Raw genomic sequence first — 26,512 nt, 5'->3', positions numbered from 1 at the left:
ACAGACAGGCTAATGTACTTAGCCATACAAGTTCAAACACTTTGTTTGATGGAATCTCTGTCCCAAAGCTTCTTCTCACATGTAAGATTAAATTTGGTTCAGTATGTTTCGTCTGAAAATTCTTCATTGATGAGCCCATTTTGTTCTGTCAATTCTGTTTGCCAATTCCTGTTTTGAATTGTCATAGAGTCCATCCCATGTTATTGCATGGGTATTTGTTGCCATTGTTCAGAATTGATTTCAAATGTTAGCATTTCAAAATTGTTTCAAAATTTTCTAAACATTTCCACATCGGTCATGGAATGTTCAAGCAATGACAGCAATGTTTCTAATCGTACAAACAAAAGCTACTTACTTGGGAAGAGCTCTGTGGTAGGAACCACCAGTGTTGCATCTTTTGAAACTCTGTACGCCACATCAGGTCCATCAGGCCGGTTTTCACAGAAACCTATTGCTTTGTTGATCCCCTTTGGTAAACCCCTTAATTGAAATATATCTATGAGGTCTGCAGACCCTGTAACAAGAAAGAAGACATAATGTCATTACATATTCAACTTTTCCAGACATGATCAAAAAACGATTAGTATTGGTAAGAGTCAACATCTAAACAAGTGACAGTTCTAACACTTAGAGTTAGTCCTTTTTCCAATCAGTTATCATTCCATTTGGTATTTTCCATCCATACATCACTGCACCAATCCATCCATCTACCCATCCTTCTGTTGGTTGGTCCATCTGTCCATCCCTGCATCCACATCCGCATCCATCCATCCATCCATCCATCCATCCATTTTACCTACTGTCTTCATCCATCCACCCATGTCAGTGGTCAAATATCAAACCAGCAAACCAGTCATCCATCTAAAACACTACATAATCCATCAATGTGCCAGGCAATGTAAACCTGTTGTATTCATCAGTACTTGGTCATGCCTAGCACTTCAAAAGAGCTCTTCTCCATCCCCAGTTATAAATATGGACCAGCAGAGTTTCCAGTTTCTACTGCTCCTTGAAATGTCCAACAGAATAACTCTGACATTAACAACAGCAATGACAACATGAAAAAAATATGTACAGATAGTATTAAAAGACAAAATTTTTTTCTCATTAGGAAATGATGATGGCTTGAAAATGTAAAAAACTATCCATTCCAAGGTTAATGGATGTTCAGCACCAGTTTCTGAATTTCTTTCCTGATGTGGCCGTTTGGTCCGTGCAAGGACCTTGGTCCATGACTACAGTGTACCTGCTATAGTAACTTGGTTAGCAGGGAGACCAAGAAGAATTGTGATGCAATTGACTACTTAAGTTTACTCTGGCTTAAATGCAATATATTTATAGATGTTGTTGAGCTCTCTGTATCCTTCTAAACCCGTTCTTTACACCACAGCCAATATCATTCTCATTAATTTCAAGTTGTAACTTGGTCCCTAGCAATGACCAATGAAGGGTATGAGATGCTGTGGCAAGCTCACTTTGGCTACTTATCTCAGTTATCACAACAGTCCTATACCAGTATCCAGGCTAGGATTAGATCCAGAATACATGTAGACTGTCCACAAAACCATGTTGACCACATTTATTGAACATACATTTTGTTGGGGGTTCATGAAAAGTTATAAAACAATCATCTTTCAAAGAGGTCATTGTTGGAGGGCCATAGTTAATAGATTTACAATCTCACATAGTCAAGCTAATTGATTTACAATCTCAGGTAGTCAATTATACATAATTAGACATCAGTCATTATTTATCACACAAAATAACACTGTGTTCAAGATCAGAGGTAGTCAATTTGACATGCCATTATTTTACCACGGAAACTTTCAGTGTTCAAAATAATTGGATTGTGGCTGAAATCAAGTAGTGTTTAAGATTCAAAAGGGGCAAAAATACATTCAACACCTTGAGGAAACACATGTTGTAAAAACTTGATAAGACTTTGAAGTAAGATGCTTGGCAAGTGCTATTCTTTGTACTAATTCCCAGGTGCTCTTTAATCAACAGGAGGGATACCCTAATGTTGTGATGGAACAGGTATTTTAAGTGCTTTAACATTCTTTGATGCCCTTCATTGGCACTATTTTGAAAAAGGTTTGCTTTGGACATGTTACAATGGTTGCTAAGAAGCATGCTTGGATTAGGAAGCACTGGTAATTCCCCTGCATAGCTACTGGGGTACAAAGGGGAGGCAAACAATTTGCTTAGATCTTCAAAAGGGGTATCAAGGGATGCATCAGGAAGGAATGTACAAGTTAAAGTTTTGCCAAAATGAAAGAAAACCACAGTGACAGCTGCTGACTTGGCTGCTGTTACTAGGCACAATGGAATTCTTCCACCAAGCTGCTAATTGTGGATGTAGTGGGCACAACCATTTCAGTCCATGCCTCTCATAGTGCCCCAAAGATGGACAATGCTGGTACAGTAGAAGCCAGTTAATCGCACAACGGATTAACGCACACTTCTGTTAACTGCACGGAATCCCAAGACCCCAAACCAATGCGGTCCAGCTAGATAACTTCGCATTATTGCACCAGCCGGATAATTACACGAAATTCACTGGCAAATCGGCCGTGCAATTAAGCGGCTTCTGCTGGAAATAAAAAAAAAAGGAAATAAAATAAATCTGAAGTCGGATTATCTTTGTCTCCTCTTGTTCAAAACCGGGCAATAAACATTCAAAAAGAAGACAAGAAACTCAATATTTGATATAGGAGCTCAGAGAGTTCTTAATTTGATAAGAAAGTCAATATCTGACGAAGGAATGCAAACATGGATTTGGGAGTCTGGTTAAAGCAAGGCCGGAGAATGTACCCCTGTCCCAGCATCTGTTTGCAGGTCCCCTCCCCACCAGATGTACCACATAGTTGGGATAGCCACAGTCAAACCACATTATAAACCATCTGTCTGTCTGTCCCTGTCCCATACTCTTACTTTCTACAATCAGATGTCATTGACCTCTTCACAGAAGGGCAGAGAGCTAACCTTTCCTAATGACTACCCTGCCTCTACTGGGAGTTATTGCCCTGTGGTGAGGCATGAAATGAAAGGATTGATGTACAGTGTAACTTTATTATAGTACAAAACAAATAGAGCATCCTGAAGAATCGTGAAACAGACAGAATCCTGCCTTTCCTCACATCTAATTCAAGGTAATAAGACTTTTCAGTCTTGCTGCCAGCACATTGATATATACAGCCCATCTCCTCTTGGGATGGGAAAAGCATCAAATCCCATTTTCATTTTGTGACTGCAGACTGCCTGGAAGAAACCAGCCAGTGGGCATGTAAATAGTTTCCACATGGCAATGGTTAGGCTCAGTAGATGACATTCTGTCTACACTATTTGTTTCCTTTTTGACCATATACATGTGGGCATCACTCCCATAAGAAGTGGCATTGTTTTACAGTATGTTTCATTTATAACACTGACTAGGAGCTGTTCAACCCAAGTGTGTAAGGAATGAGACATCATTTGGGATTTCTCTACCCAAAAGGCAGGCCACCTCCTAGAGGAGCTGGAATTCTGACCTGCAAGGGCCTCCAGACAGGGCAGAAATCTCAAGCAAATGAAAAGCATGTGTCTGCCTTTGACATGGACATACTGAACACTATTCCAAACCACAGGAGAGAACACTCACCAGACATAACCAATCTTTAACAAACCTACTTTTCCCTACTGATTCTCTGTAACCATGGTACAACAGGTCAACTTTCACTTTAGGAAAATATCTTTCTCCACAGGTATTCTTCAGAAGGGTCATCTAGTTTTCCGCTAGCAGACATTGGAGGTCGCTTGGAAAGCTGGGAGATCAGCCTAAGATGGTTAAGAAAATATATTGCGTGCAAGGCCTGAAGAAGGCAACTTCAGAATAGAGTCGAGAAGGAATATAACTTGACAACATGGTTACATAATATCTATGTTCAAAAACTGTTCAATAATGGACAGAGGATAGAGGTAAGCACCACACAAGGGAAGCCAGACTGGAGGTGGGGCAGGCAGCCTGTGGTTGTTGTGGTGAATGAAGATGGACCTGATAACCCAGGTGACACAGGAAACCCAACTCCCTGTCTGCCACAAATGGAGAGAGAACATAAATAGCCCTGCATAGCGCTGGAGTCTAAACACAGGGGATGAGCCAAGAAGTCAATTATCTATATTAGATACAAGGATAGATGCATTGTGGAGGGAAAAGGGATAGAGTTGGGACAGGGAGTCAGATAAGCAAACATATGTACTTAATAGTCTGAAAGTGATTTAATGATCAATCAGTTAGTACAATTGAAGTGAAGACTTAAAACAAGTCTAGTGCATTTCCTGGTATGAGCAAAAACAATATAACAAAGACTGATTGATCATCATATCTTCATCTATGAGAGAAGAAATAATGAGCTCTTAGTCTTATTTTGTTTATCTATTACCAAGACCTGATATAACAGAATGGAGCATGTCCTTGATATTGCTGACTGCCAACTGACTATAGGCACCCCACTGTGATGGCCTACTAACCTTTTATTTTCATTTTCTTTTATCAACACAGCTGAAGTAACCCAAAGGTGACAAATAGAAGGACAGCCTGCCTATCTCACCTTGGTCTGGATACCAGACCCTAGCCTGATCTAAAAAATATTCGAGAGAAAGGCCTATCTGGTCTGACCAGACTCCCACAAGGTACATGCAATCATGTATTTTTGAGATCAATATTTTTGAGATTAGGCTGGGGTCTGGTATCAAGGCTAATTTAACCTTGATCATAGACACCAAGAAAACCTCATGATACAGTACTTAAAATGTAGAAATTCCAGGCCTTGGATAATTTTCCAGTTGAGTTGACCTCCATCTGCACTATCTCCCAGCCTGGGTAGGTGAGGGGAATGTCAATCATTCTCAGGACCAGGAGGAAAGCTGCAGGCAGCTTGGGGCAACTAAAATCACACCCTAATGACATGTTCAGCATAGCATCGCACTGTAGCATCTGGAGAAAGGAGATAATCCCTACATCTGTAGGACTAGATGTCTCTAGGCTGTGAATTAACCATGAAAGTCTAATACCGGCTATACATTCAATTGGATTGGATTGTCTTATGCCTGTTTTTGGCATATGAAAAGATTCTCAGCAGTAGAACTTACAGGTATACATGTAGGACAATCCTAAAGGAAAAGTACAGAAGGTTCCCATCAAAGCAAGTCATCAAATATCACAATCCTCAGAGTGACACCTGACAGGTTATTTGAAAAGGAGTGAAAAAAGAAAAATGATATGATTAGACAGAAGACATTTCCACACTCGGACAAGTAGCATAGCCTCATCGCCCGAGTTCAGAAGAAACAGAAATGCATTGAACTAAATATGATCTCTGTTGTCTTTAACCAACTGTCATCTTCTTCAAGAAACAAGTAGCGTCTTCAGACCTGTAGTAATGACATCATTGTCACACCCCCATGTCAAGAACTGCCTTGTGTCTCCCAACATCAAATGACCTTACTTTACCCATCCTGACATTCAATACAGATTCCAACTTTCTTTTTGGAAGATGTCCTAGATAACCACAGGAAGGCCAGCCCAAAACCATCCTTAGGGTTTAAGGTAATGAAGGTTTAAGACAAACCCCTAGCACACTCCTCCCACCTGTGTTTTTGTTGGATAGGATCATGATAGATCTACTTCTCAGAGTCCAAAGGCCACGACACATCTGGTTAGACTTCACACATTGAGCAGTGCCAAACTACCATGTTCTTCATACATCATAGAACATCAGGACAATTGTTGGACCTACATGTACATGATGTACAGGGCTTCTGTTAGAATTGGACAATGTCCATCAGCCTGGATACAGAGATGGGGATGCTGCCAGCAGTCCTCTTGGGTACGGCCTGACCTATACAGGGTCTACCTTGGCTATTACCCAAACTGACAACAGATCTGGAGAACCTTTGGCTTTTGTCATCTCCCTACAATCACATGTAAAGGTCATAAAAAACACTCTTAAGACTTCATTAGGAGGCTGGCATATAGTGGCATAAGACTTAATTAAGGTGGACAGCAAAACTTGTTCCTTCATCAAAGATTACATTAGTGAACAGCTTTTTGATGCTGAATGTGTCATATTCCTTTAGTTAGAGATGATTGTCTTTCCCAACTGGTTATGAAAAGGAACTTTAGATGTAACGTTAGATTCCAGGCAATTTCCTTTGCTTTGACTTTTTATTGGGGTCAACAAATAAATAAAAGAACAACTACTGCCAAAGTGGACATAAACTGACAAAATGCTCGCTAGAAGCAAGGGCTCAGGGTGTTGTATCTCTTCTCTAAGCAGAGATTTCCGTTAGGGGCCAGTAGTGGCCGCAACCTTATCGAAACCCTTGCTTGGACAATAGTTTCTATCAAACAAGGAACTGGGAGGATGTGGGAACAGAACTGGTTCATCCTGCATTATTGTCCCTGATCCTCCCCCATAAACCCATCTGCTTCACATTGGAGCCTATCCAGGAGTGTGATGACCTGATTATATTTCAAACCTACATGTGATGGGTAGGCATGGAACCCCCTCCTCAAAACTATGCCAGAATGTTGACATTCCCTGAGACTATTCTGACTTCTGATTTTTACATGTGCAGGCATAATCTATCACTGAATGACCCCTTCAACTTGACACTTGGTTCAGACAGAATCTCCTACCCTCCTGTGACACTAACTTTGATACAATAAACAGTTGTGTGAGTCATTTCCATGATAGAAGTGACAGCAGTCAAAGGTCCAAAGTTTTGGGGTACAATCTAAGACTATGGGGGGAGGACTGACTGAAATGCTCGGAACATAAGTTCTAAGGTCGCCTTCCCACTTGTTCTTTACCTGCAACAAAACAGTATTTTATACTGCTTGATAGCTTTCCCCCTTTGAACTACCCATATGTTTGTCCCAAACTCTTATTAGCCTGTGAACAGTTTCATAGCAGTAATCTTCACTTTCCTGACTTCCTTTGTGGATAGGGGCGCCTTCCCTTCCTATTTTACACATACTTCTCTGTCTAGCATATAATCAGCCACAGGTGCTGGCGGATACAGAAGACCAGATTCCAACTCTGGGTGCTTGGCACTAGGGAGAATGAAATACATGTACAGTGGAAAGAAAGGAATTTGCAAAAGGAAAAGGAACATATGAAAAAAATATTTTCTTCATCTACTGGGCAATGGGTAATAAGATAAAAAGTACAGTCAAACCTGTCTATAGCGGCCACTCAAGGGACTGGTCAAAATTGGCCACTATAGAGAGGTGGCCACTATAGAGAATATGCTAATTAATTGACCACAAGCAATAAGTTACACATGGTTTTAGTACCCACTGATCTTTATTCACATAATACAGTACTGTACATGTACTGCAATGATTTTACACTATGTGTATTAAGAAAACAAAAGCTATAAAAAGTTTTAAATGTTCTACAGTTGATATTGTCTGAAGAGACCGGTATCGTCATATTTCTTTGATCTTTCGTCTTGTATCCTTTGATACTTCGCCGTCCGTGTGTTCCCTCCCGCGTTCACACGTCAGGTTCGCCCATTATGCTAATGTGGTACTCACAAGAAAAGTCTCGTCATTTTAGACTTATCTCTTAATAAATGTAAGAATAAAATCCACCATAGTCTGAAGTTTGTCTTTGTAACAATTCATTTAGAAAGTTTTTGTGATAAAAATTAACCTAAGCGATAGTGTATTAGAACGTAACTTTAACGCAATTTACCTCTGTGTATGGGACCTTATATGACCTCGCTTGTCGGCGGGTATGGGTAGCGCCAGTTTACGAAGTTTTGTTTTGAAAATAAATCAAAGAGGTTTTAAATCCGGCGTAGGGTGGCGATACGGCAGCTGTATATGGCCGAACGCGTGACGAAACATAGATCAGCGGTCCGCGTGGCCGTAATCGGCAGTGTTTTTGTACCTGCGGGACCGGAAATCGTGTGGCCGTGGCCGCGTTGGACAGGTGGCCGCTAAGCCTATTTCTTAATCATTACGAATCCAAGGGACCGACAAAAAGTGGCCACTATGGGCAGGTGGCCGTTATGCAAAGGTGGCCGCTAATACAGGTTTGACTGTAGTCTCTTATTTCCTTTGCAGTAAAAAATCATTGTGCATGAGGAATATTTGCTCCTTCAAGAAACTGTTAAACGACTGACTTATCAGCCGGAAAAAACAAAGGACATCACAAGATATTGTAAGACAAGGAAGATTGCTAGGAAAGGAATCCAATGGGCCCCAATAAAATTAAAGATGTATGTTTAGATCTAGCAATGATTTATCATTAACTGGCAACAGTGATTCCTGAAAATTGAAATGAGTGATGACTTGGCTGCCCAACAGTACAGGGATGAACTCTTCAGACCAGGCTGGTGTAATTCTTTTAAGTGAGAAAATATTTGGTCCCTACAGCATTCCAAGAGATAATTCCAGAACTTCAGTATGTATCTACCAGGGTTCAAATAAGTGTGAATAATCTGTGAATAATCAACTGACGCACTAGACACAATAATCCACCTAAGGAGAAAAGTACATGAGCCTTTATCACCACATGACCTGGACATATATCAAAACACAGGTTTGGCCAAGGAAAGGGCCAAATTTTAAGTTTAACCCTACATGTGTCAATCACAAATAGACGTTATTCTTTACCTATGCTATATACATATACTGGTACATTAAAACCTCAAAGGTGGCAATAAATGCTATCTTTTTTTCTCTTCATTACACCCAAGTAGTCATCTCTATGTAGCTCATACTATTATGCTCTACAACACAACAGTCGCCAGTGGCTAATCTTTATGTAGAAATCTGTCTATTGGAACATTAACATGGCTCAGGATGATACCCGGCAACTTTACTGTGGCCTAGAAGTACCAAGGGCCAAGAGTTTTGCTGTAAAAAAAAAGCAGTAGAGGAATGCAGACCATTTGGATTAACCAGGATTTAGTAAAGCAGGACTAACCCTCACCCTGACCTCCCCTCCCCCCACAGTGGGTCGGCTCTCCTGGGGCAGACTAATGTTGACATTGGTGCTATAAGTGACAACAAGTGAAACTGAATCTCTAGTCCCAAAGTAGTTACATAAAGAGTTATTTCCTGACCTTTGTATATCTTCCATCTGGTTGGAGGTATTATTTATAACTTGATAATGTCTTGTGGATCAATTTACAATGGTATAAATATATCTCAACATACAGGCATAATGTCCTGTGTTTCTTTTAATGTGGAAAAAACAACATAATTACTTGCATCTGAAGACAGCTACACTACATATGATTTAGTAGTTAGCAGAGACATCGCACACCAATACGAACATGTGTAATGTCTTCATTCCAAACCAAATTTTCCTGAAGCAGACAAAAGATAAGCTAATTACTATGGTATGACATTCATAAGGACTTGACCTTGTAGAGTTGCAGACCTATCTCTGACCTTTCCTTTGAATGAGATATCTTTAATCTACAATGACAATAAATGCAGCTTAAAAAGGTCTGTTTCACTATGTCTTGTCTTTCAAGAATCATCCTTGAACCTAAGTTCACTCGAAGTTCATGAACTTCAAATTTCATCCATGTAGGGATGCATAGATTTTTCTTTGACCATCTGGTGAAGGCACTGTACCAATATACTGTAAATGCAGAAATGTTCGCGGTGGATTAATGTTCGCGGTTTTCGCGGCGGCCGCTTCACCGCGAATTTAAAACCACCGCGAACATTTTTCAATAACAGTAAGGGATTACAGTGCATGGTGCTACGGAGAAATTAAAACCACCGCGAAAAGTCCATTTTCAACAATGCAGAAACAATGCTAATCATCACAAGTCCAATTGAAACCAAACCATACAGGAAAGGCCAAAGGTCAAAGTATTCAATCATGATAGTCAGGAGGGGATTAAAAAAAGCCCTGGAATGAGGGACAGTGATGGTCTGACAACTATATATTGACACATCAGGACCTACTTTAATTTGCTTTCTTTGCTTTCAGGGAAAAAGGTGTACAATCTTGTTCCAGGCATCCTGATATTGAATCCAATTTTATCAAAGCTTCTGTGATTACTGTTTAATTCAAACCAACCCAGGTTAGGATAAAGAAATAAACACTAGGGGGTCAGTAGCGGGTCACCTAGTCTGCCCTTGGTCAGACAGTATGTCCGCCCTCTAGCCAGACACTGTTAAAGTATAGTGCAGTGTTAAATCATATAAACCATTCACCATCAATGATTCACCATGGAAGTTTAGATATAAGTTATTCCAATTCTTATTCATGCGTTTCCACACCTTGATTCCAGAATGCAGATAACGTTAACCTCTGATACCATCACTCCAGAGTCCATATTAATCTGGACTGATTGCCCTGTGGGCCTAATAAGGACCTTTACTAATACCTGGCAAAACAATGTTCCATGTCATAGCCATGTTTATGTATGCACAAGGTCAGTGGCAGAACAAAGAGTTGATGTGCAATACATTCATATGGTGAAATACAATATTGTAGCAATGTGCACTGGCAGATCACAGGCCTGGCCATAGGTAGCTTGGATACCAGACTCCGGATACCTGATCTTAATATATATCTAGATCTTAATAATATCTATCGTTGATCAGGGCCTCTAACTCAGGGGGGCTGCTGTAGAACTTCCTTGGGGGCATGTTGGCTTGTATAGGCTCTGGAAACTGTCTGGCATCCAGGCTAGGCCATGGGTAGGTGGGAGACAGGTTCTCATCATCTCATGTGTGAATGTGGAGGAGACATTGTCCCAAGGTTCCCTGGCATGAGGGACACAGCTCTAGTAGGGACACTGACACAGCTATGCTACTACATCCTGGCTGTATTGTTAGATCACAGTCTTGGCTTAGAATGTAGTATGCAAGTCCGAATAAAAACTTTCTATCAGCTGGTCCTTTCCTTCTGTAAGAGCAATATTCCAAGTAGTCCAAAGGCCCTTCTGGACTGCCCAACAGAAGCTGGACTTCCTTGGAATGGGAATCACAGTTCTGTGATTTATAACAGTTCTCAAGAGAACCTGAAGAGCCAGGCATTCCTTGACCCTGAGGTTGACATAGACAGTGAAAAAAAATGGTAAATCTGTGCTCCTTGCGGTTTACACCCATCTGTGACTACACTTGTGGTGCTGAGAGACTTTGTAGCCCTCTGGGGTTTCGCCACATGTCTTGTGTGACATTTCAGCCACTGAAGTAAACTGCTTAGAGGTTCCAGGCTGGAGGGAGGATCTGCCTATTTACTGCCATTCCTGGAAGCTATTAAAGTCATGACGTATGCATTGATGCTTTGACCTTGCCCTGACTGAACTTAACTGAACAATGAAATCTCCTCACTAGTCTCCTGTCTGAGTAGAAATACAGGAACCCTGAATTTCAAAGGTGACCAAATTGAATCCGACTTTTGGACATAGCTTTTTGATGTTCTAACATCCATGATTAATCAATATCTTCCACAAGTCTTTATAGACCAGATCATAAGTCAAGTGGATACTGGGCATCTTGGAACTCACAATCAGAAACTAACAGATACATGATACATGTACATGTATACAGACAGACGGAGAGAGAGACAGACACGCACACATGTATGATACACACACACACACACACACACACACACACACAGTCACCAAACTCTTTCTCAAAACCTGACCTTTGATGTCAATATGTGGGTAACCTTGACACAGGCCAGTGGGCAGTGAGCCATTAGTCAAGTAACAGTGCTTCTGGGTTATAGGGACATTTTCTGACCTTGAACACAGCCAACAACAAAACTACTCATAAATGTTGCAATTATAACTGCTTTTGCAAGGGCATTCGATTTTGTTTTGCATGTCGGAAGAGGGTCTAAGTGGTTTGTACCATGGCAAACTTCTTCTTTGTCATGAGTGTTTACTTTGTCATACATAGTCTTACAGTTTCTTCTTCTTCTTCTATCTTAAGTAGGATTCCACTTGGGATCCGCTTTCATTCTGTGACATTGTGGTGATATATGGCACCTTTTGTGTGCATCTGCAGAGGTTAACTGTCCAGTCAGCGGAAACAGATGGGGACAATCTACTATCATGGCTGAAGTCAGACAAAATGTCTTACCCTAGATCCCTCTCTTCCTCCTCCTACTCCTCATGTCCCTCACTGAGCCCCTAACCACGACTTTGTCACGCATCCTTGGGCCTGAATAGACAGGACCTTGTTTCGCTTTTAACATGTGGTCAGAATCTACTAACTTCTTTTGAGAAGGGTACAGCAACTGTGACCTTCAGGCTGACCCCTAGTGACCCTGGTATATTCATCTCTGGTAGGGCTGGCCCCAAGCACTCCATCAACTTTTATCATGCTCATAAGACATGCTGACACCAATCCCTAAGCAAGTTAATTGACTGTGTCCAGTTATTCATCCATAAGTCTTCCTGAGGTGGACCTTAAATAACCTTTAATTTTTAATTTTTTTTATAGATCAATGTACAATGTACATATTGCCAACTATCGTTACTGCACATGTAAGTTGTCATGAATCCAATGCTTATTTGAGAGAAAATATTGCACTCCAGTGCCACCAGATAGTGTAATATGGAAGTGAAATTAAGATTTCAATCTTCTGAAATGTGTAAGCACCAAATATTTTTTCAATACCATTATCATCATAGATTCTAAACTCTTACTATTGAAACTAGGTACTTGTTCTAAAATCAAGAATTGACATGTATGATCAAGCATATCATGGTACCTTAACTATTACTTGCAGCATGATACATTTGGCTTAATTAGTATGCAACTATTGATCATCAACTAAATTGATATGAAACTTTTCAAAATCAAAACTGTCACATGTAGACAGGCAGCACAAACTGAAGCATCAGCCACACAAGTGAAGGACACTTATTGGCCATTGGAAGTGATACAGAAGTAGCTGTGTTTACATTAGCCTTGACCCAGGGGGTCACTCCAGATAGCCCAGGATTTCATGGAATGGGGATAGAGTGACAATCACAACCACAGTTGACCCAAGCACTCCACATGTCCCACCATCAAAGTACCAAGAACTACAAAGGTAACATGACTGCGAAAATGCAAAATACTTTCCCCTTACCTTTTTCACTTTTGTCAAGCTACTGGCACATGATATTATAATACCATTAGCCTCGCCCTATATACTGACTACTCCTCCATCAGCAAGGATTTACTGGTTACACTCTTTCATAACAATGGTATTCAAGAAGGGTGGGAGAGGCCTTAAATGTCATAGGAAAAAAGGTATCTACTTGAGATGTCACAATAAGAATTTTCTGTTATGTTAGTCTTAGATCTATACCTTGTGTTTGCAAGTCATCCTGAACTGGGTTCTCACCATTGTCAGGGATGTGTGTAATTTTACCCAACTTCAAACACACAGTCTGGAAGGGAAGAATAGTGAGAATGCTGCAATTGACATCTTAAACTATCCCAGAATGTCTGGGTTGGGACCTGAGTACACACTTTGTCAGCTTTCACTCCAACAGGATTGGGATATATTCATTTCTAGTACCACTGGGGTCTTTTCTTGTCAAGATCACAAACTCTTCAAGGTGTGTGAAGAGAGGTTGAAGTCTACCAATAGAAGAAATGAAGTCAACCAATAGAAGAAATATTCTGAATGAAGAGGCCATGGTATGTGACCACAGTGGGCTTGATTTTACAGTAATTTTGAACTTGTCAAAAGCACTAATCCCCCCTCATCTATCAATCATTCCATTCTGAAGGGTGATCCATGGAATGAGTAGCCAGATGTTCCTCTGTTTGTGCAGACTGCCCCTGGATTATCACTATCAGTTTCTGTGTGTTCTCTACAATCCAACCAAATACCTAATACCTAATACAGACTGAGACAATTCAACCTTGAAGTTCAAGTTGCCAATATGTTTCTCTCATGGTATGGCAACAACAGGTTATCAACATTTTCTGCAAGTGCATATATCAAAGGTTTGAGTGACAAATTTTCTCTTAAAAGTATAATTTGATGTCTGGGTTGGTTTGTCTCTCAGTTTTTTCAAGGAGTGTCTTTCTTAGTTTGTTGAGCAGATTTTGATGACTTTTAATTTTTGGATTTGGGGCAAGGTTCTCTTACGTTGGAACAGACCTGTTTGCACAATTGCAGTCCCTGAAGCAGGAATGTGTGTATACCATGTACTTCAGGGGATGCTGTCTAAAAACTCTATTCCAAGCACTGGTTATGATGATTGGCTGCTTTGTGCACTGTTTTCTCATCAGCTTTCTTGTTGGCATACATAACACAATACATAACTCATCCACCAGCCTTGTTTAATCCATATGGTAAAAATCTTCAGTAACTGAGGAACCAATAACTCTCCTTTCTAGACCTCCACCAAGACCAACAGCAAAGGCAAAGCCTAAATCATTACCATCAGCTGGTTTTGCTTTATTCCAGAGACCTATTTCATTGAAATAGCAAGTCTGGAGGAATGTTTGAGACTCTGCAGTTGGCCTTAATGCTTTACACAGGGACAGAAGTACATTTAAGGTCGAACAACACTCTCTTTGTTTCTCAACAGTCCTAATTCCCTTTGTCTGTATAGGATGTTTACAGTACGTCCCTTGACTGCCTACATAAGCTGTTGCACAATTCTGACCCATAGCTTTTCTAAATACCAACCATGACCTGTAAACCATGTCAATTGATAATCTGTTGTGTTTCATTGTGGTTTCCTTGTCAGTCACATAGACTTGCAAGACAAAGCCAGTCTCTGTCCTCATCCATCTCACAAATACCTTGTACAAATTTCATTGAGGGGTATCATATCGCTTTGCATACAGTTTAAGATATAACGTTTATATAACAGTAACAGTTATATCACAGGGTAGAAATTATCTTATCAACATGAGAAGAAATGTGCCAATATATGTGGATTTAGAACATTATATTGAAATGAAATTAGGTAGATCTAGTGATACTGATAGATTTTCCAATTTTCTTAAACCGTTTGATCAAATGTTTTTACCAAGAACTATTCTATCTGACTGCTCTGCATTTGTGTGTCAACTTCCTTATCACCCTAATATTGTAATTTCTTATTTCATAGATTGTTTAATTGTAATTCCATCTCATCTCAAAGACAGTCCAGCCCTGACTAGACTGGCTGGACAGGAGGCTAATCACTCCATTACGGCTGTGGACATACACAGGATCACTATATTTTCAAATCAAGTCTTTATATTTAAGGAGCAAGGAATCTACATGTTAGCCAATCCAATTGAGTGCCCCAACCCCCATGACAATCACTGGTATTGTGTCTCCAAATTTGAATTGCCTTGAATTCTCTCCCCCTGTTTATGTTCTTGGGTTACAAAAGGCCCTGTCAATATTTAGCCCTGACTGTTGGCCAGGCTGGGAAAAGACAGTGAATGCTCTAACTGCGCTGCAGCTGAATAAATAGGACAGACAAGAATTCTTCTGTCTCTCCCTCACCTCAAGTCTCCTTAGTAATCGTGATTGCTTAATGTCAGAAGGTAAAAACTGCATGGACAGAATGTCTCTAAGGAGACAAAGTAGTCCAGGAAGCATTTGTGAGCATTTGTCTCTTCCTAGAATAGTGTGCTGGGATGGGCGTTGCATGTTCACAATTTTCTAATGATTCATATATTTTCCTCTCTTCCTATTGAAATGACTGCTATTGTCATATCTATCATTCTGTCAATTAAATAGGGGAGGCCATCAGGGTAAAATGTCTTAGAATCTTTTGTATTTGTATGATCCTATTCAATCAACTTAATTAAAAGATGGGGCAAACAATGTATAACAAACTTAATGCAAGTCGAGTCAATAGTATGATCTATGGAGCGAAAAAGCTTCTTCTTGTATTGAGTGGTAATGCAGAATGGATCAACAGCAGCCAACTAACTAAAATAGTTTATTCCTCATTTACTGTCATAATGATTTGTGACATGGCTATTTGGGAGCCGTCATTAGTTGTGGATGGATTGTTTTGGTGGATGCCTGAAACAACACAACTCTAAAAGCTACAATAACATCCTGTATCTTCCAGTTATAACTTTTTCAACTTAAATCATTCTAATGATGTATACATTCATTAATTTCTGACAGATAGCCGCTATTGCAAGCCTGTACTTGCAAGACTGTACTTACAATCACACTTTTTATCGCTTCTGATAATTAAGGATTACTGAACCTTTCCCCTAACTGCCATTGATTGACATGTATTCAACAACTCTCTGAGTCTCTATATATTATCAAAACACCCCTCTCCCTCTAGTCTTAGGTTAAATGTTCTATCTCTGGGGTAATAAGTAAGAAAGTTATTTGTTATGTGTAACTTACTGTAACGTTAACATCATTTTGATAAGTTATTTTTCAGTAACTCAGAATCCACATACTAGCTGCCCCCGTGATTGTACATGTACATACAACACTGTATGTTAGATAACAATAATAAAAAGGATTTAGAAGTGAAGGCTGAGCCAAAAACTTAAGGAAAGGCTAGCAAGGTCAAGGAAACTGGGCTTTCCACAGAAGATTGTCAATGATTTCCCCTGGGTGAAAATAATTGGCAAGAAGAAGACTCTGTTTCTCACTGTTCCAAACTAAACAGCAGGATAATCTGTTGGAGGTTATTCCTAAACCTGAGCATTACCTTCACAACTTCTCTATTATGTTACTGTTCCAAGCAGACATTGCCAAAAATGTATGTTTAAGTAGCTATCAGATTTCAGACTTTTATGTGATAGGAGTTGATCTACTTACAAGCAGTGATGCCAAGTACGAACTTGATAAAATACTAGACCTAAGCCAGGTATCCTCCCCCATTTTTCCTTCATTTCAAGGGGAACTGGATAGGGCTGCGAGCCTATGAGTACTGGATATGTCTAACACAAAAACAAATGAAGGCTAGTAAAATACCATCTATATGCATCTATGCTATATTATCAGTTCTATAACAGTTAGACATGAACAAATTTTTTTTTCCCTGGTTTGAAATGTTTGTTTTCAGTACTTTTGTGGCACCCGATTCATGAACAAGGATGGAACTTTGAAGTCATACAATTAACAATAGGCTGCATGTTTAGACAAGGTAAAGTCCTACTCTTGTTTGTTGTTGAATACTTGTATAAGGTTTGTTTGGAAACTCACCGCATTTAAAGTACAACTTCAGTCATGGTAGCCATTGGAAGGGCAAGGGTCCAGTTTCAAGTGGGGTATTATAGGATTACGACGAGAGTGTTGCTTTTGCATGGACAAACAGACGTCAGGCAACCATGAACACCAGACTGTCTGTGGTGGAAAAGCTAGAAATTCCTCCAGCCAACTGGTCCAATTGATCTCAAGGAGCTAATGTCTCTGTTGAACTTTCAGCTTCATCGAAGCTTAAACCAAAAGCTCATGTACCATCAAAGGTGGACCCCCAAAAGGTCTGATGGAGTCGGGGACAATTTGTCAGTGTCTAAAATTCCTGAAGTTCATTGCCACTCATTCTAATGGGGATGTTTACTGGTACTGAGGAGGGCACTTTTCTTCTGGAAGAGTTCTCTTACTTTATCTTTATTCACCTCAGCAACCACATCAACTGTTATGATTAAGTGCTAAATCTGGGTTGCCAAGGTAACAGGTAAACAACTGCACTGCATGCAACTGTGTGTGAGCTGAGCATAGACTAAAGAATTGAAGAAGTACAAAAGAAGCTGCCTTAATACAGTTCCAAGGTAGTAATTAATCTCAGATAATTGCAAACTTTAGCATTTGTGCAAGAAATAGCTTGGAAGAAATAGATCACTGCTGGCATAGAGACTTCAGGAATTGTGTCAATCTCTATTAGTTTCGACAGAGATCTGTGACTGAACAGGTGGTGCAACCACACACAGACAACAACAAGGTGAATAGCGCCGAACGGGAACTTACTTACTTCCTTCGCCCAACAAGTTCAAGGGGGGAAATTTAAGCGTTTACAAACCGTCTTAATTTGCGCCACTTTTAAGAAACACCAGCCCTTTCCCGTCTGCTCTAGAGGCGAGAGGTGGCTCAGACTTTCCGGAAGTGGTGACCAAGCTAACCTTGGCAAGTTGCCCACGCGCGTCTGTGCACGCCCACATGGCCCGTCTGAATCCTGTCTACTCGAGGAGGTCGGCCCCCTCCCCATCGACATGCCTCTGTGTTTAGATCCAACACGTATCTACGTACCTAAATTTCTTTGATGTGTTTAGGACGATTCTTAATTAGCTGCACCGTATGAGATTGTGAGGGGAAAATGAGAAGGGCAAACAAACCATGATTGGTGACGGGCAAGCCTTTAGGTTGACTATTGGCTAGATCATAGTAGATTGGATAGGTACATAACCAAGTCTGCTTTTCCTCTTTCTTAGCCTTAGACCTCCAGCCCGATCTCAATAACATCCATATCCATCGTTTATCAGGGTCTATCTGCAATGGCATCCAGGCTACTTACTTCTCTAGATCTGTCGCTGTATCTATTTATATGATCTATCTATGAGTGAATTTTTCCCGTTGTCGACATTATTTATAGCTTTCCTGTCTTATGAAACATAATTTGTGTCAAACCTTTGAATTTTGAAGGTCATCGATATGTTGTAATATGAGATTGCTGGCATTCTTTTTGTCGTCATACCGTCACCAGGAGAATTTGGTTTGCCTCTTCCCAACAATAGTTTGGGACGTCATCACACAAATTCTCGGGGATAGGAAATTCCAGCACCGTCGCCATAGCAGTCTACATCAACAAACAGGGGTTTCCTTTACCTTTACATCACACAAGGACCCACCCCTTATTCGGCAAGATCAAGAACGTAAACAAAGGAAAACACGCTTTGAAACGATAGTTCTCAGATGCCAGACGTCAACACAGGTGAGACTTGGCGGTTAGAGAAACGTCAGTACAGTTGCCTCACGTCAGTCCAGCTTTCCGTTCCTCGGACTGGGTGTTCTGTTGAAATGTGTTCCTCCCATTTGACAGCAACGATAGGGCTTCCAGATTAATAAAAAAATGATTATCGTGAGTAATCTAACCAGTGAATCAACGACTCAACACCTTCTTGGCAATTAAAAACAAAGATAGGCCACCCAAACACGAGCGCGTGGGCGGGCAGTGTCCAGTGACGGCCACGTCCCCCTGGCCCTGCGCGGCGCGCTACGTGCCTCCGACTGGTGCCCCCCAGCGAACAGGCGCTATACGGCCATTTGGAACTCATTTGCGAAGTCAATAGAGCGGCGTCTTCTGGGCCATATATTGCCCTGGAAGAAAACGGAATGACACTGAACAGAACAGCAAGGAAGCACAAGATTGAAGGGACGGCAGATTACGCGGGTCAAGTGGGAAGGACAATGGCCATGGCTTGGCCCGCACTTCAACAAACATGAGAAAATGACAAAGCATAAAGAGCTTACTAGTAACTAGTGGCATCAAATGAAAATGAAAAGGACAACCTGTCCACTACATTTACTCAACATTAATTTTTTTACGGAACCTAAACTAGAACATCCTGACAATGTGACGGCACTTGAAGCCCAAATGGCGCCCTAATAGAGGATGTTGAAAAGAGACCTATCGGTCCTTGCCTCTAATCCATTGTTGACAGTGACGCGTAGTCCCAGTTATTTCTGGTTGAGGCACCAAGTCATCTCAGGAATGGACCCGTGTATACAGTGACTCCATACCGCTGTTTCTCTTACTATGATTAGCAGAATAGTGGCGGCGATTCCAGGGACGTCATTAGACGAACCAATCAAACCAATGGACGAGATTTTGTCACAAATTTCGCGAGTAACGCCGAAACTGTTCGAGGGCCAAAGGGCTTCCCCCTTTGCCCCTGGCCTTGATAGTCCCACGGCAGGATACAATTTTTACTCGCAGTTCCTGTATCGGAGACCCTAATTTCACGCATTTTGATACGCCTCCAACAACCCACTTCAGGCAGAAATACTAGCTAGTAAAGGTCGCGAGACAGCTGCCTCGACACCGCATCATTTGTCACCAATTTCAGTGTGTCTACATCGAAATCCATCAACAAATACGCGTTCACGCCGGAGAAAATTAAGTGGCTTAACACCTAAATGATAATTTGACGGAGAGCCCCAACGATTCAACAATTGGCGCTGAATCCTTTCTTTTCCTAACTATCGTTCCCGCCTCCGTGGGTTTTTGCGGGATAATGCCATTGCATAAATCCCCGCAACAACAAGGGACCGCATTATAAACTAATTGATTAGTCGCGCTTGTTTGCACAGCTTTCCGCTATAGCCGGAGGATGTTTTATGAACTGGAAGCAGTGCGGCGACCTACTAGTGACTTCCGCTCCGTCCCTGCCCTGCCCTCCCCCCTTGCCTCCCAGCTAGCCGGGTATTTTCATTGGGACCCTCCGGGCCTGTGGGTATGACGTGTGACGTAGCGTCCTGTGGAGACGGAATCTGTTTTCCCCTGGAGAGCGGCCATGATTTTGCTGGCGAGGTCCCATCGACCTCAAGCTTCCAGCGGCTCATAATTTACCGCATCAAGCCTACGCAGCACTCCTAACCTTACAACACTTGGAGTCAAGGCTATGTCCCCCTTATCAGTACCACTGTCCCAAGCACACACAAGAAAAGCCACGTCTCCTTCTGACCTCCGAACTCCTGAGGGAAGTGCCCTGCCCCACCCCGACGTTGTTTTAATTAAAGCCATCTTCAACCCAAGAGTCGCGGTTGCTCTACACGGTACCGACGTTTCCCGTGCAGTCATCCGTTTTGTGGCCACTTCGCCATCATCAGGCCCTTATCTTATCCTTTAGTACCAAAGTCATCAAACACTACGTCCTTGCTTGGACTGATAACGCACAACACGGAGTGAAGACAAGAGATACAACACGTCATAAATAACACCAGTGTGCCTTGTTACTGTGAAAATCTTTGGCAAACTACTGAGAAATCCCAGTCTGTACTCCAGACTGGCGGAAATACCAACATCTCAGCAACCAACATGTCCAAGTACGGGACTGAAACTCGATCAACAACTGTTCTTCGTTTCCTACATTCCTTCTTTCCTGTGGTGTAACTCAACTTTTCTAGCCTGAAGAGAATGTTTTCTGTGCTAACTGATTCTCTCTAACTCTGGACGGGTTGGACGTGTTAGATGGACGACGTAAGCGCTCGTGATCAGGGCGAGCCGCTTCCCCGTCCCTGACGGCTGTCAGTGTCCATATGGTATCGCGTACTGGTGCGGCCAGAGCCGCGCACACATATGCCAACCAGACCTGCAATCCCACACAACTTCTCTAATAGCAAACGATGTGTGCTGCGGGTCAAGGCTTGGGGGCGAATCATTCTTCACCATCACAGATGGAGCGTCGAAATGATTATGTAGGACTAACTAGACAACTTGTGACGGTAATGTACTGTCCCCACATAGCTTTACACCCGTGCAGAACGAACACTCCTAATGAGCTATGACGGGTCGTTTACTTCATACCATGAGTTTGGAGTAAGATACGACTGAGGATAACCTCTGTTTAGCCTGGATACCAGACCCCAGCCCGATCTCAAAAATATCCCCACACGATAGATATTTTTGAGATCGGGCTGGGGTCTGGTATCCAGGCTAATCTCTGTTATGAGCTGACATTTCATGCCAACTAACTTTCCTCATGTCCTAAAGCTTGTCAGAGCTACGTATGTCAGAGCGTCGCTTGTCTCAGTACGACTGCTGTGTATTTTCTAGAGACCCGACAGAATTGCCACCAGCATCTTAGCCAAATCGAACGCGAAGGAGGAAGATCCTTCTCTGAAAAACTAAGACCAACAGTCATGTGGCATCGACATCTTTCATCGTCGTTACCTTGGACTGAAATGAGGGGACTTCTTGACACATTTTCCAATAGCAACGCCTTGGATATCTTTTCACACGGAGATTGAAGTCTAGACGATACAGCTTTGAGGAGTTACCATCGGTCATGACTCAGAAAGGGGACCGGCAGGGTCAGAGGACTGCCCCCGTCCGCCGTGGCCAGGTGCTACCAGGCCCGTACCGCTGGCAGGACACCAGCACCCCCTCCTCCCCACCCACATAACCGCCGGAAAACAAGAGGGGAATCGCTCCGGAGGTGGCAGGCTGTTATTAGTTCTCTTACAGATAACTATCTCGGAGGATAAACTCTACAAAGCCGGCTCGTCATGAATATGGACGAAAACAGTCTCCTGGGTGCAATACCGGTACACCTCACACCACGATACACATCTCAAACAATATCACGAATTATTGCATCAATCTACTTTGCTTTACGGATAAAGAATCTGATTCTTTGCGATCTCTAAAATCATCGTCGTCTGGTACCAACACAAGCAAAACTCGCCTCATCCCGTCGAGAAAGATTTGTGTCGGGGCGACGCTTATAACACAGACACACTCACAGCATCACACATACCTGCACATCCATCCTCTTCAAACTAGTTCAAACAAGCATCACTATACACAACTCTCACAATCATTCATTGTTATAAAAGACAACCTATAATTTTTGCAATGCGCCCGGCCTGTCCCAAAATGAGCGAAGGCTCGCGGGCGCTTGCAGACACCAACAACTTTTTCATATCAACTGAATCACCACCTACCCTCGGGAAGCTCAATTCCTGCTATCGTCGCCACATGGAGCGAAATAAGAACTGCTAGAAGCAGGGCTGCTAACGTGGAGTCCGAACGCGTTCTCCCGTGGTAAATCCACCGAACTGCTACACTCTTTATATCCATGACGCCGGCTCTCTCGGCTCGGCGGCCTTGCGACAAACTTGCTTCACTCGCGGTTCACAACTTGGTTCAGATTTGCTCTACTCGTCAGCCGGCCATATGGTCGTCCCTTATATGTTGCACATGTAGAGGTTCAGACCTTGACGAGAGAATCAGGACGCGAGAAGGCTGGTCGGTCGCAACTGCACACTGTGCCTGGAGTAGCTTATATCGGAGCAGGAGAGTCCTGTCGCCGTGGATTCTTCTTGCAGCAGACTAGGGAAGGCTCGACCCTACTGGGTGATTCCGTCCCACTAAAGGTCTCCCGCTGAATGGATGCGCAAGGCCTGGATGGCGAATCACACGCTGAAAAAAAGTCGGCAGGGAATTAAAATAGTTCTCGAGGCTGTCATTGGTTCTCCCCCAGTAGGCCTGCCAGGCTGGCCAGGACGCAGACTTTGTTGTTGAAATTGGATAGTTTGGGTACGGTTTCAATATTTACACGCCAGGCAGCCAACCACATGGCCGGTCTGACGCCCACCCTCCCCTCAACACTTGGCGGGAAAGCCATTCAAAATTTCCTTCAGCCCAAGGGAAGGGCACCGAGACACTGGGATTTACTCCTATAATCCTCGGTCTATGGAGATAGAGCTGTTGCGGTTGTAATTTAGAACGTCTACTTGCCTTCCGTCTATAAAACGGCCCTGACTGAAACATCCCCGTACCAAGGTCGAAGAAACGGTACTAGGAGGCCTGAAAAGTTTTTCGGTATAATCAGCAGAATCATTGCGCGCAAGGAATTCCTTCCCTACTACAATTACCAACCACACGGCGGCTTATATTCAATTTACGCAGTCTAAGGAGAAGATAAGTGAAAATGCCGTGCATAGCTTACAAATCGTTCGAACGCTTATTGCCCCCCTCCCATTCACAAAACGGTCAACAGAAATACTGCTCGATTTGGATGTTTCCCTAGAAAGTAGGACACGTAATATTTTGCGTAACACCCCTGGCTAGTGGTGACATAAGGGATCCTTCTGTCCACGCCTGGTCTGAAATAGCGAAGAGGTCTAAAGGAAAAGTTTTGAGCGCTTTCATGTAGTAAGAGCGGACTATCATTTTCTGCTCACATTACAACGGATCAAACGCTTTCGCCAAGTTGACGACGCACGGCTTTGGTTCCCTCGGTTGCCCCGGTGAAGAGTAAAGAGAAGGCGGGATGCCGGAGGAGTGACCCCGCTCAGGATGAAACTTGTTTGCCTGAGTGATGGGCTAGAGTTTCTATGTCTGGGTCAGACAGTTACGAGCTGTAGAATTCACAGGAAGTCAAGAGAGATGTTCCGGAAGACGAACGTACGCCTACACAATCTATGTTTAAGCTGGCTATTTATTGAAGCTGGTGATATATTTAGCTTCCCTGCCATTACGCACTTTGGCAAACTTAAGGTGAAAGTCATCTGGGGCGTATTTTTAACTAGTGCCCTCTGCAGGAAAAAAAATCAAGAATTGTACCTTGTGTTACCGCAGAACCCGTATTGCCTAGGACCAGCCAGCTCTGCTGCAGGTCAGTGACTGCCGATGGGAGGAGGGCTCGGGAGAACGTCTGCTTCCTGGCCACTCTGGGGACGAGTTTTTCTTTTCAGACGACACCACAAACAGACGACAGGACCGGGGACAGACAGTGTATTTGTTCAGGAATATTGTCTGTAGAGGAAGAGTCTGAACCTCAAGGAAGTCCACCGACCACGGTCGTCTCCCTCGGCGTGACGAGAGGGGGCGGACCGTTACTAAGTCGCGGTGAGGTGTGCTGGGGTACAGATATTAATCTAATTTTAATTTATTGAGATTGCAGACAATGAAATGCATCGCAAACCCAGGCAGCTTAGCTGGTATTGGGTGCCAACACATACATGCATTTACACTTCTCATAGAGTACACATACTTAACTGAAATGGTTAACGTATACTTCAAATGAAACAACAAGATGAAGCCTAAAGATATTGGGAAGTCTATGGGCTAGAATGCTAATTCCTAATCCGCTCAAATATCAAACTCCAGCAGTTTTGGAAGCCCATGATGGTAGGTCAAAACAAAGTGACAGACTTTGTGATTCTATCATACTTGGCACTAATAGGGCTTCTCTACACTGTCGTGAAATACTTTCTACAACTTTTTATGTCATGCGATGACCCTGATGACATGTTATGTGATGTTACTCTTTGTTACCTTCAGAGAACTAAGTGAATGTTAAGTTTCAACGATATTGACAGAAGTGTCGGATGGTTTACATGATTCTGTTGCCCGTGTAAACACACGTGCCTTGGCCTTTGTCGAATTGTTTGATTATGCTGAAATTCAATAAACGAAAGTTTTATTTACTGATCACGCATTCTATATTTGGAGGCAGAAGTCCAGGTTCTGTGACGCTTTAGCGGTTCAACGTGATCTTCTGAACTGTCCCCTGAAGCGCATAAATCCTTCCAAGTTATCTGTATATGTCAATAACTCAAAAGACATGCGCCTTTGCCACTTTATTGTAAACAATGTGAAAAATGACCTCATCGGCTGAAGCTTTAAGGCCTTTAAACATTTACAATGATCGCTATGCTTTGCGAAAATTGTATATTTGTACTTTAAACATAGACTCCTACGTCACTTGGCTCCTGACCTGATAGTTGTGCATAATTAGAATAAAAGGAATGTTGACAGGCTAGGCTAGATCATTATCCCGTCATGACTTTGTACCCGGAGCGCTTGTCCTTGTGCTGGAATTCCCTATCTCTAATCTCCAAGAAGATGTAAGGTCTTACTCAGTCGCAGTGTTCTGCACAGAAGAAGGCGATGGGTAAGAAAAGATCAGAAAAGCGCAGCATTCAGATCTATAGAGAAGACAGACGTAATACCACAAAATTACTTTTACGGATTTTACATCTGCTTGGAGAGTACAGACAGGGAATTCCAAGACTGTGTCTACAGCAGGACTGCCAGGAGAGGGCTTGAATAACGCCCACCTCAGGAATTCTATTGTCGCGTCATTGATCTTAATTATTAGGGGTGAGCCATTTATAGTATGCTTGGTCATGTGGCAGTTTGTACCATATATGTATGGTTGTAACATTGTGACGTTGCCTATACCATGTAGGTTTTTTGGGCGGAGGGACCTTCAAAATCAAGATTGATAAACAACAACAGCTTTCACTCCCTAAATCTCGGGTAACACGAAAGATAACGTCATGTACATCATGCTAACACTCCCATGACCATGGTCAACAGTACACCCCTGTTGTAAGGTCTACGTCATCAGACCAACTAAACCACATTTAGGCTGGAATGCAGACGTCTAGTGGATACTGTGTCGATAGACACAGATCTTAATCTTTAAGTTCAACCGGCACCGGCAGAATTCCTACCCCTCCTCCTCCAACTGTCTGCAAACTTTGATCTCCAAGTAGATGTAGAGGTCCACTAAGTCTCGTTTTGAACGTCTTTTTAGTGACTCAGGCTTCAGTGAGTAGAACCCTGCATCTGCTTGGAGATTATGCAAACTTGTGGGTAGCTTCTCGCCCCACCCTCGTCGACGTAAGACGTAATGAACTTTTAAGCCATTCAGCAATAGGTATGACGTATTCCCGCCTAACATTCGTGACCCAGAATGTCGTGTAGCGTTTCTGAGGCGTGATGTGTCTATGCTGAAGTATTCTCAAGTAATTATTCTTCCAACGACTTGCCTCAATGATAATTTTGCCTAAGGCTAAGTTCTTTGCGTTAGTCTCCA

General features: G+C 42.3%; 1 protein-coding gene across 8 annotated transcripts in view; it reads right to left on the bottom strand.

The window, feature by feature from the left end:
• Positions 1-24,480, bottom strand: part of LOC118420599 (collagen alpha-1(V) chain-like) — an 82,855-nt gene extending 58,375 nt beyond the window's left edge. For 7 of the 8 annotated variants that reach the window (XM_035827432.1, XM_035827433.1, XM_035827428.1 and 4 more), the window contains exons 1-3: positions 24,250-24,479; positions 22,626-23,103; positions 356-514 (exon numbers count right to left, since the gene is read on the bottom strand). In XM_035827432.1, coding sequence (XP_035683325.1) covers positions 356-514; positions 22,626-22,761 — 295 coding nt within the window. In that variant the 5' untranslated portion in view covers positions 22,762-23,103; positions 24,250-24,479. Of the gene's footprint in view, positions 1-355; positions 515-22,625; positions 23,104-24,249 lie in introns of all 8 variants that reach the window. The other variant, XM_035827435.1, reaches the window with a different exon arrangement.
• Positions 24,481-26,512: the final 2,032 nt, after the last annotated feature.

Source organism: Branchiostoma floridae, chromosome 8 (assembly GCF_000003815.2).
Source record: "Branchiostoma floridae strain S238N-H82 chromosome 8, Bfl_VNyyK, whole genome shotgun sequence".
In the NCBI taxonomy this organism is placed as follows: domain Eukaryota; kingdom Metazoa; phylum Chordata; class Leptocardii; order Amphioxiformes; family Branchiostomatidae; genus Branchiostoma; species Branchiostoma floridae.
Note: the sequence above shows the minus strand (reverse complement) of the source record. Positions and strands in the feature narration are given on the sequence as shown.